The 12,059-nt window shown below is 37.1% G+C and overlaps 1 protein-coding gene across 4 annotated transcripts in view; it reads left to right on the forward strand.

The window, feature by feature from the left end:
- The window catches only part of NOL10 (nucleolar protein 10), a 53,442-nt gene extending 41,666 nt beyond the window's left edge, over positions 1–11,776 (forward strand). Inside the window, exons 20-23 of one of the 4 annotated variants that reach the window (XR_011681338.1) lie at positions 4,047–4,149; positions 7,675–8,167; positions 10,547–10,645; positions 11,289–11,776. Coding sequence is in view for 1 of the 4 variants with exons in the window: in XM_071440859.1 (XP_071296960.1) it covers positions 4,047–4,149; positions 7,675–7,794 (223 nt within the window). In the remaining 3 variants the exon portion in view is untranslated. Of the gene's footprint in view, positions 1–4,046; positions 4,150–7,674 lie in introns of all 4 variants that reach the window. The other 3 variants (XR_011681336.1, XR_011681337.1, XM_071440859.1) reach the window with 3 other exon arrangements.
- The last annotated feature ends 283 nt before the right edge of the window (positions 11,777–12,059 follow it).

Genomic DNA, 12,059 nt, shown 5'->3' on the forward strand with positions numbered 1-12,059 from the left:
TCACTAATGACTACTCTACAATCTAGTTGTTTTATGATGGGAATTTTTAGGAGACACATAAAGAAACACTTGAAAATTAAATTCAACCTTTTAACTAGAATGCTCATGTAAAATGGATTTTTAAGTATTAGCAAGACAGTGTTCCTATGGTAGTCAGATGGTCTATGATTTCCATATTGTACCTGTAAGACCTCTTTTAAGTAGAAATAGTGGTATTTTATAACTAAGGGGTTTATAGCAGTTCAGCAAAACTGATTGCCATGTTTTCCTTAGCTGTTTTTATCAGCAAGTAATTTCACACAGGGATTTTTCTTTCTTCTTTTTATTGAATATGCCCACTTATTCTGAACTTTTAATTTCCTTAGATGTTTCCATTAACTTTCTTCTGATTATTTTTCTTTTTACCTTTGTTCCAGACGCTGAAGCAACTTTTTAATTTTGTCAGTTTTTCTTCTTTGTCAGGAGAAAATCTACTCTGGATACTCTGGCAAAGTATTATAGGTTAAAAATAATTTTTTACATTGTGATTAGGTTTATAGTCATATTAGCTGTAACTTGGAAGGAGCCTGAAACACTGGTCAAATGGCACTGTATTCTCAGTGCAAGTGAAATATTTCATTAAAAGACTGTATGGCTGCAGACTACTCATATACTGTTCTTTTGCACAAATTTTATCTGGTTTTAAGGGGGAAAAATAATTTCTTCACCCCAGGAAAAGCAAAAGCATGTACCACGGACCTGTGCTGTAGAGGAAGGAATATCTATGATGACATAAACCATCAAAAGACTTTTAACAGACTGCTTGTAAAGAAAGGAGAATGTCTTAAGATTTGCTGCTAAGAGATATCCTCTCTGGTAGATGCACAGATAGCCTGTTATGTAAAATGTAAAAGAAAAAAAAGGAGAGGAATTTGAGGACAGACCAGGATGACCAAAAAAATGAATGTGGTAGCATCACTTCCTTTGTTTTCTGAGTTGGTGTCATTGAATTGACTTACATGGGGATTTTTATCATTGTCTAAACAATTAGCTGTATACTCACTGATCCCCTTTGTGTTCATCCAAGCATTGTTCTCAGTATGGAGTTTGGTGTTCATCAAATTCTTAAAAGAAATTTAAAAATCAACAGCTGATATCTGTTTCATATAATGCATATCTGTTACCATTTTGTAGTCATAATGATTTAGCCTGTGTTGAGCTAACTTGTTTGGTTAGTAAGCATTTTTACATATTAGAATTTTATGGAGAAAATAAATATGTTTTGTGCTGGCCTCATTCAGTGATAAATAGTCAGCATAAAAGTAATTAATTGAAGTAGGATACTGAAAACTGGAAAGACTGTAGTGGCATGTACAATCTGGTGAGGCTGGCATGTTTGTCTTTGATTTGATATATCCAAGTTACAGGATGATGGTCTGTGACCAATATAATTAAGTACCTTAATACCTTCACTATGCATTTAATGGCTAGATGTTCTTTTTCTCTCTAATCATATAATGTTCTACCTGAGGAAACAGTTTATGACTTATATAAAACTGGGTGTTTCTTTTGACATATTCCTGACTCAGCACGGCTCCAAGCCCAACTTTTAAAGCAGTGATGCGTACTATAAATTTCTTTCTCGACCAACAGTCTACATACACATTTTTCTGTCCAGGAAAGCTGCAAAATTTACTCATGGTTCTATAAAACCCCTTGTTTCAAATCCATCTATGTTTAATTTTCCCCTTTTGTACTCTTAAGCTTGTACAACAAAGCTGCAAATCCTTGCTTTCTTTCCCTACAACATAAGTTTCCTACCTAGTAACTTGAAAGGAAACCATAAAAGGAAAGGATTTTTATCTGTGTGCTAAGATGTTTTTTGATACACTTGATGTCCCTTTAAAGAGTATGTTACTAAAGTTAAAAAATTTCAAAATCAAAAACTATAGTAGTCATATTTTATAAAAAGTATGACAGTTAATGCATGTGTCTTCAGAGGTGGCCAAGAAAGCCAACAAAATCATAGTTGATATTCCTTAGTATTGGTAAAGAGATATTCCTGTTTTACAGCAGGAGATGTCCTGAAAAACTGTCCTCTTATAATGAGGAAAAAAAATTTGCATGGGTAATTTTTTGTTTGGTTTTTACATTAGGGCAGGGGAATTCGCTTCCCATAATGCTGTGAATGTATCCCTTGAATTAATTTGTTCAGGAAGATGTAAAAAAACCCAACCAAAACAAAGAACCCAGCTGTTGTTTGTTTATCAGTATGTACAATTCACTATCATTTGAGGTCTGCACATTTTCAGATAAATAGAGCCAAACCTATGTTTTTTTTCAGTAAGATTACAACCCCACAGCATGTTGCTAGTACCTACTCATTTTAATTTTTCTCCTGACTGAAGCAGTGTCTAGGCAGTCATGCTAAATAATTGCTGGGTAGTAGCCATATTTCTCCAGTTCACTTTCAAAGGGGAGAAAATGAGGCTTCACTTGAATGTAGAAATCCCACCACAATGTTGGTGACTGATCTTCTGCCACAGTTAGCTCTAAGGCTTAGCTTGTCTTTCCGATTCGCACAGATGGAACAAGTTTTTACATGTACTCAATGAAAAATATACTACAGAAAAAAATACAAAGTACCTAGTCATGAGAAATAAAGTAGTTCTTGACAGTAATTTTTCATTGTTATTCTGAAAAGTCTTTGTTACATAAAATGGCTCATTAACCAAAATTGAGTGGACTTCAGAGACTTCATGCATAGGCCACAGCCATGAGTTCTTCATACACAGTAAAAGCCGTTGATTTTGGTGGCTGCTGTTTTTTATATATGATCTCTATTTTTATGATGATTTCTTTTCTGCTTTAAAATTTGTACAGAAAAGGTCTCTTGGACATCTTCAGAGAGAGCTAATGAGGCACTAATAGAATCTCAAATTGCAGAAACTAATTTTGTTTACAGTAAAGGGAATGTTTTCTAAGCACATGCAGAGAGTGTGATTGTAAAAGCCATGTCATATTCTCAGAGGGTGCTACTTGAATGATAGGACCTACATTATAGGAGAAGGATGAGCCATGTTAGGACTCCCTGGTGTCTTTAGGGAGGCTGGCTGAAGGCAGCACTGTCCCTGCCTGCCTGCCTCCCCCTGAGCTGGAGGCTGTGTGGGAACAAGGTGTTTTTCTACTCCTCAGCTGTTCCAGTTTACAGCCCACCTTAACTGAAGTTGGCAACCATGAGACTAAATACCAGCTCACAACCTGGAGCCACTGGGGCACATCCATGTGGCTTGCTTTTGCAGGGCATTAACTTCAGTGGAGAAGAGCTGAAAATTGTCAGTTTTGTCCACAGCACCTACCCCCTTGGCCACAGAAATGCTGGAGTTTGGTGCCTGAGGGAGAGACTCTACACCAGTTTGCTTACAGAAACTCAGTGATAAGCACTGGGCTTGAAGGCATATGCTCCTGTGGAGCTCCTGTCTAGGCCCAGGGTCTGTCTTTATCACATTCTCCTGTTTATATTGTTCTTTTATTCAGTAAACTACTTAGACTGTTGTGGGCACAGTGTCCAAACAGTCATTTGTGCTTGGATTAAATAGTAAAGTGATTTTGTTTGGAGATTAATTTGTTCAGGTGTATAGTCAAGATTACTTCCTTCCCTCAAAAGTGTTTCCAATGCAGAAATTATAAGATTTCAAGAAAACTGAATATATCTAGCATTACTTTTTTTATTTGTGCAGTTTAATATCACCAACTTTACTGGATATTTTAGAGAAAACTATAGCAATAGAAGGGTGTGGTTTCTTTCTCAACTAGAATCATGATAATTTTTAGCAGCAAAAACAATAAACTTTACATAAATTTTAAAAGTTTTTCTACTGAAAGCAGTGTCTGGAGAGAATGATTTGAATTTATCTTTATTTCTGTTTCCTGAATGTTTATTTTTTTAGTTATGACATTTCAGGGTTTCAGAGAAATTGAGATTAATTTTGACTGCATTATCTTTTATTTAAAAGATAAGTAAAAAGATGGCAAAAATAGGGACTAATGTTAGTTTTTCTCTGCAGGAAAACTCTTGAAGACCGTTTAAAGCTTGAAGAAAAACTTGGCACACTCAATGTGTCTGATACCACAGTAGGCAGCAAACAGGCAACATTCAAATTAAAGAAGGTGAGCTATATGTGTGTGTATATGTATGTATGTGTGTGTATATATATATATATATGTAATTTTTAAGACAATGCACAAGTAACTTTAGTTTTTGCATGAAAGAACAGGAAACCATCAAGCAAATGTCCCTCTTCATTTCTTTATAAGCTGCCAACTCTTCAGGTTCTTGCCAAGAAAATGAAAGCCTCCCGTAGTACTCTGTGTTTATCCTGTATAACTCAGGCAGCACTCATAAAATCTTATGTTCTAGTGGAAAATAATGGCTTGCATCTTTTAATAGTTTATTTGCAGAGGTACCACCAGAAGTTTGTGGCCTTTCCTAACTTCAGTGCCAGCACCGATCAGATCTCAGTCTGCAGATCCAAATTCAGCTTAGGGTGCTGCAGTTTAGGCTTTCTCTTGGTTCAGCATGTTGAAAGGTCTCAGCATGATGGAAGCAGAGCTCTAAACCACCTTTATTATTGACCTAATGTAACACAGGTCACAGGAATAAGCTCTGGTCCTATACCAGTTGTCAAATTCCATATGGAGTGTGTAGTTGACTGCTGCCTATTTACCTTGCCCAAGGGTTTTGATTTTCCATTCTAAAGAATTTTGTAGATTGCATACAGGTGATTGCTTTATGGTGTGGGGACAGTTAAATAAATGCCTCTGTGCATCTTCTACTGCTGCAGTACACTTAGGGATTTTTGTACTAGAAAATTGCTTAAGAGCTGAAGAGAGGATCTAATTTAAAAGCTGAAGACCCATATTAATTGATACTTAACCTGACAAAATTTACTTTGGTGTTCAAATTGGTTTTCCTCAGGTAAACATCTTTGCTATAACACATTTCTCCTTACCACTGGTCAAATACTGTTCTCAGTGGTAAAACACTGTCAAATGCTAACACAAAAATGGCTAAGTAGTTATTTAATTGTCATGTTGGATATGCCCGAAGGGGAAAAAACCACAGAATTATTGACTGTTTCTACCTTACTTAGTTTACTGATTATTATCTGTTTGCAGATGAACTTTTTCATCTATTTTTGATTCCTATATTGCTGGAATTTAAAATGTGGTGACTGTGGAATAAGTTGCAAATTCCTCTGCAGGGCCTTGTAGGGTAACCTTTCTGGCAATTTTACCAACTCTGTAACTGCTGGTGTCTCGTAGCTCATTAAATGGGCTTTGCAGGGCTTCAAAGATCTTTTTTACAGTAGCTTGAACTTACAAATTGCAAAGCCACAAGGTTTCTTGCAGTTGGTGGTGCACACTGAACTGTCACCTTTTACTGACAAAGATTTGAGAGCAAAGTAGACAGACCTTGCAGGAAGAAGAGACAGCAGTGGTTCAGAATGCCAAATTTACTTGATTCCATCAGATAAGATACAGCTTTGAGGGTTTTCTTCAATTATAGTGCTTCTAACATGTATGGATTTTCTTTTCCTGACTTTTTACCGATACTGCTTTATTGAAATATGTACATAGTCATCATCTGCATTAAAATGATTTTTAAAAATCTAATTTAAAGAAAAATAGTGCATCTGCAGTGAAGATATTTTCTCCTATTAAAAGAATAACAAAGTAAGACTTAACAAGTCTTCTCTTAAATAAACAGACTTTGTGTATATCTTCTGAAGTCCTAAGGAATGAGCCAGGGAGAGCTAGGAGGAAGTCACACTGTGCAGTCTTGGCACTCCTTTTCAGAGGATGAAGAGTTAGAATTAACAAGACATAAAAGGGATTTTAATGTCACTTGAAATGTCAGCTTCTGCTTTGTGATGCCCTTTCCTCAAAGGGCAGGTGTATTTAGGAGTAGGTGGAAAGATTTAGTAGGGGAGAGAATTGTCCTTCCATGGAGTCAGTGTCACTTCAACTCCTAAGTCAGTGGAACTGAGGCTGAATTTGGCTCCTGCAGGTGTGGTGTGTTGGCAGCCCCCTGATGCCCAGCTACCAGTGACACATCCAGTGATGAAACTATTTGTCATTGATATTTTACAGTTTAGTTTTCAGGGAATTGGAATATGGTTCCGACAGTGTGGCAGCTTATTTTTCAATATCAATAGCAAATAGATCTAACAAAATAGTGTGATTTCTAAAATACCAAAGTACTTACACTGCTGGGACAGTATGGAAGACCTTTAAAAACCCCAAACCTTAAAATTTCTGATGCAGATCAAGGTCATTCAGCTTCAGTACACTATGAGTAGCTGTCAACATGAACTTAAGATTCATCAAGACTCTTTCAGAAGAGGCCTGGAGACAGGGAGAAACTACCTGTATTTTCAAATAGCAGGTTTCTTGTTGCTCTACTTGCAGTGAAAATGGAAATTCATAAATTTCATCAAAGTCTAAAAACCAGTAGCTTTTTCTGCCTTGATACCAGTATGGGTTGATTGCTGTATTTGTTAAACTGGTTTGTATCTCACCTTAGCCAACATGCTGTCCATGCAAGCAAACCTCTAGCTCAGTTTAGGTGGTGTGTGAATGGGAGACTGGGGGAGATAAGCTGATGTGAATGATGCTGGTTACAGAATGAGGTGCAGTGGGGATGCAGCTGCATCCACAGTGGTAATTCTGTCACACTCTCAGTGCAGTTAATCCTGGGCTGCTTGAAATTGCTCAAATTGCTGAAGTACTTTTTGACATGGACAGTTTCCTGAGCTTGGCTAGTTCATCTGCTAGTTACAGTTTCTGCACAGTTGAAAGACAAGTTTTAGTCTTCCAAAGAAAATAATAGTCCGTGGCTCTAAGAACCATTTCATCTACATGGTACATCAGAATATTTTCCAGCATGTTTTTAATTAAGGGAAGAAACATTACTAGATCATGTGCCACAGGAGCAGAGATTTAGAATTACTTTTATGTAGAAAGTCCTTCTAGAATTGCATACAGTCTATCAAACACTTTCAAGAACTCCTAAGAACATGTTTTAGGAAACATGTATGCTTCAGCAAATTTAACTAATTGTTCTGTCTTTTTAAAATTAAATTGTGCAATATTAAGCCTGACAGATTTCAAGAAGCATTTGGACAATACTCTTGGGCACATAGTGTGGTTCTGGCCAGGGAGATTCCTGTAGGGCCACGGGTTGGTTTCAGTGATACTTGTGAGTCCCTTCCAACTCAGCTTATTCTATTTTGTGATTCTGTGATTACACTTAAAAACACTAGTTAACCAAAGTAGATACTAAGTAACCACAAATTTGGATCAATGTTCTTAAGGGTATTTAAACATAAATTATGGAGTGTATTGTTAAGCATTGTTTTTTTTATCTGAAATACATGATTCACTGTTTTTTTATATCTTTATGTTAAACATTTGCTTTGAAAAGCCTGTAATGATAATGCCTAAGGGATATCTAGAATTAACAGTTACATCTGACACAAGATAGCGTGAGGCAACTAACTGTAACATTTCCAGATTAACTTAATGGAATTCTGACTTGATATATTGATACTGGGACAATTAGGGTGATGTAGGACAATGAGGTGATGTATAAATTTACAGGAACCTGAGTCTATTTTTGTTTTAATATTCCAGTCAGAGCAGCAAAGGAAACAGCAGGAAGCTGAGAAACGACATCGTCAGGAGAGGAAAACCCTCCGGCGCTCTGCCAGTCATCTCAAGAGCAGACGTGGAAGAGGACGACTATTTCATTGATTTATGTTGGGCTTTTTTAAGAAACCTTTTACCTCATTTTCATTTGAAAAAGGGGCTTTTTCGAATTGGGACACAGTACCAATGGATTTGTATTTTGATTCATTGGTAAACACAAAACCAGAACCTCCTAAGCCTTGTGTTAATTATTGAAAAGTTCATGTAAGTTAAAGTACTGACCAAAGGATGCTATGAATATGGTCCATTTTGAACTGTATTTGTTCAGAAATCACCAGCAATTGGTTATTGTGTAACCCTGGATGTTTTCTATATAAGAATTTGTGTATACAACAAGGCTGCCTGTCTTTTATTTAACTTAAGAGCTGTGAGTTTTGGTTTCTGAAATCTTTGTGACTGCTTAGATAAAGGATCAAAGGTAAGTTGTTTTGTCTAAAAGCTTATCTTTACAAGGACACAACAATTTTTTCTGATTCTTGAAGGATGACACACAGTTGTATTTTTCAAAAACTGACTTTGGCTTTATATTCTTGGGTTGCCTTTAGTAGCAAATGGTACAAATGGTTGTTGGGACAATTGAGAATGCCTGATTTAGGTTCCTCTGATTCATTCTGTAAGGAAACCTCTCTTGCCACACCACTGTACAAAGAGGAAGCTCAGAAGGATGGTCCTATTAACTTAGAATTTCTAAGTACAAAACCTGATCCTGATATTTCTGTTTTGGAAAGCCAGCCATGTTTCAACATAGATCAAGTGGTTTATGTTCATATAACAAGCACTTTAAGACCATGCCAGTAGTCTCCTGTGCTTCAAAAAAAGAGTTTAGTTAAATAACTTTAAAAAACCCTTGAACCTAAGTAGGTCATTATTTAGCAAATAAATTAGGTTTTACCTTTGATCCTAAAGGAACCTTTTTATTGCTTTTTAAAAGCCTTATAAATTACCTTTTTGCTAGATAAAAAAACCTGAACTTTGGTTCAGCTAAAATCAGTGAATCTCCCTGTAACTGTAAATCTTTTTGAGACTCATAGGTTCTTAAGTATTTTGTTTTATAAACCAGAGAGGTATTAATCTGGTCAGGTTTCTTGGACGGTATTTATAGAATATTTGCAATTACTTCAGTTAAAAGCCTTGGTTTCTCATAGCCTGATTTTTTTGTTTGTTTGTTGTTAGATGGTAGAAAAGTTAGCCACATGGATATTTTTTTTTCCTCTCTGACTTAATTTTACCTGCTTTAATTCATGGTTTTAATTATGTTGCTGCCTTTAGTTTACAAAGGCACTTTTCGCCTGATGTTTTCATCTTTAAAAACTTACATTGTATTCATCACCTCTGCCCTTGCATTCAACTAAATGATGAGTCTCTCAATACCTAGTTTTTTACCTCTAGCTATCAAATTTCTGCATTGTCCATAAGTTTCTCATGCTTTTTATTTTTGCATCTTCCCCCTGGAGCATTATGTTATCTCTTAGAAACTATCTGTGTGCAATTTGGGTGTGCTTACATCATACACAGGGCTGTAGGAATGTGGAAAGCTTAACAGTGGAAACTGGCCTCTATCGTGGTTGATACAAGGGAGAGTTGGGGACTGAGTGGACAGAACTGGCATTTTAAGAGCAGGAATTTGGCAGAGTTTGCTCCTTCTCATGGTGGGTCCAAATCCCATTATACTGATCTAGAACTGCATTTATGGTTGAAGGCATCTGTATTTTACAATGATTTTGTGGGCTGTCAAGAGCAGTAAAAAACTAAATGTGGTTGATCTGCAGGGTGGTAATGCACTGAGTTTGAAATGGTTAACTTTCAGCTTAAAATGACTTTATTTCTTGTGTTTTGAGATTCTTCTGATGGACTGGTTTAAGCCAGTGTTTTGCTTTTCATGCACTTACATTCGTAATGTAAGTATTGTGATAGTATTGATCATGTATTTAGGTTGAAGCCTCTATGATTAAAGGAGTGTGCTTTGTACTATTAGATGGAAGGCACATGTAAACTGCCCTTAGCATGCTGTTTATTTCACCTCAGAGGAAGTTGGGATACACTTTAAACACCTCCTTTGACCTGCTGGCAATGATCTTCCTAAAGCACTCCCAGGACACCTTTGTCCTTCTTGGCCACAAGGGCACAATAAGCTCATGGACATGAGCACAATAAGCTCATGGACAGCTTGTTGTCCCCCAGGTCCTTCTCCACAGAGCTGCTTCCCAGCAGGCCAGCCCTAGCCTGTGCTGGTACCCAGGGTTATTCCTGCCCAGGTGCAGGGCCCTGCATTTGCCTTTGTTACATTTGAAACTGTTCCTCTCTGCCCCACTCTCAAACCCATTGAGGTTCTTCTGAAGGGCTGCAGAGCCCTCTGGGGTGTTGGCTGCTCCTCCCAGCTTTGTGTCAGCTGGGAACTTGCTGAGGAGGCTTCTGCCCCTTCATCCAAGCCATTGATTAATAAGTTAAACAATATTAAACCTTGGGGGACGCCACTAGTGACAGGCCTCCAACTAGACCTTGTGCCACTGCTTATGACCCTCTGGGATCTGCCATTCAGCCAGTTCTCAATCCACATCACTGTTCACATAGGCACCTGGCATGACACATGTTTAGATTGCTGAGATTGATTAAGCAGATTACCTGTTAAAGTTGTTCTTGAGCAGCTCTCTGGGGAAGATTGGAAGTTTCAGTAGAAGCTGGTGCATTAATGCAGCATCATTGCAAATGAATTAACTTCATCATGCAACCAAAGAAGGCATTTTTTAAGTGTCAGCCAGCTTTTCAGTCCACAGTTACTTCATTTTTCGTACTGCAGGAATCAGTCTTTATCCAGAATTGCATTTCCTAGAAGCTGAGCCGCTTGTGGGATCCTTTAAGGTTCATGACAATGACATTTAAGGTTCATACTCTTAAGGTAAAGTGTAATCAGATGTTGTAGCCTCATGGAAAACCATGTATGATTGTTTCATACATGTGAGAACTCAGTGGTGAGAATCAGTGTTAAAAACTCACTGTAAATAAATGTACAGATAGTGGTTAAATGTGATTGAAATGCTGGTGAGATAAAGGAATGACCTACGTCTGATGTCTCATCTGTACTTCAGTACTTTTTTATTCCACAGGTAATATGATTTATATCAGTTAGGCTATTACTAATTCAACAACCATTGAACCAAAACTAATTATCTAATGTTATTTCCAAAATTGTGTTACCAAGCCAAGAATCATTCTGTGTTCTTGTAGCTGGTATATTGTCTGAAATGAAGAGCATCTACCAATTTAAACAAAACTGAAAAAAATTTACTGTACCCCACACTGCTTGTTTTTAATATCTGAACTAAAGAAACTTGATTTTAAAATATTACCCTGCATACATAGCAAGTGTGTGTAAAAGGTATATGCACATTTTTGTACTCGTGGGGTTTATGTGTGGAGTTTAAAGCAGGTTTGAGATTGTCAGGCTTCAGGGAGAGTTGTGAGAGAGAATGAAATAGTTTTCAGATTACTCCATCTTGTTTTGCAGCAGCCTTTTAAATTTGTGTTGTTCATGTTTCCAGGTTTGAAAATGGGAAATATAATTTAATTCGAGGAAGAAAGCAGATGCAGATGCAGGAATACAGTGAAGCAGTGCAGCTCCTTGCCTGGGGAGGTTGTGCAATGGCCACAAAAAGACTTGTGATGTTGGATTAAACATCTGCAGGTATAGATGTCTGTGTACCTTCAGGTGTAGTGGAACCTTCCCTGAGGAAGAAGAATGGTTTAATGAACTTTAGAGGACCTCTCCAGCCTGATTACTCTATGAATGTTGTAGGGCATAAGGAGGAAACATGTATCATTAATTGACTGGAGTAATTTTTCCCCTTTGTCTCATCCTTCCACTGAATCACTCACTAGTTTTATCTTTTTATCTCTTTCTTAAAGATTAAGTACTTCTTTTGGCATGTGTCCATAGCTAATATATTTTGTCTGATCTTGAGAAGTATGGGGATTTTAAACTGAATGAAAGCACATAAATCTATTAATAAATTTTACCTCTTGATCATTATCTCTGCATTTCAAAGCCCATTTTACTCAACAACTGGCTCTTTGTGTTGAAAATGAAAAGTTCTGTCACCAAAATGAACAATTTATAGTAAAACCTGCAGAAAATAATAAGATTTAGCACCACTTATAGTTTACACAACTGGAAGAAAAGGAATTCCTGAATTTTAAAGGATCTCTAGGTCATAGAATCATTGTTTCATTTGGGGTGGAAGGGACCTTAAAGATGATCTCGTTCCAAGCCCCCTGCCATGGGCAGGGACACTTTCCACCAAACCAAGTTGCTC

The sequence above is a fragment of the Agelaius tricolor genome, unplaced genomic scaffold, assembly GCF_023055355.1.
Source record: "Agelaius tricolor isolate 1412-34295 unplaced genomic scaffold, bAgeTri1.0.p SCAF_1, whole genome shotgun sequence".
Taxonomy (NCBI): Eukaryota; Metazoa; Chordata; class Aves; order Passeriformes; family Icteridae; genus Agelaius; species Agelaius tricolor.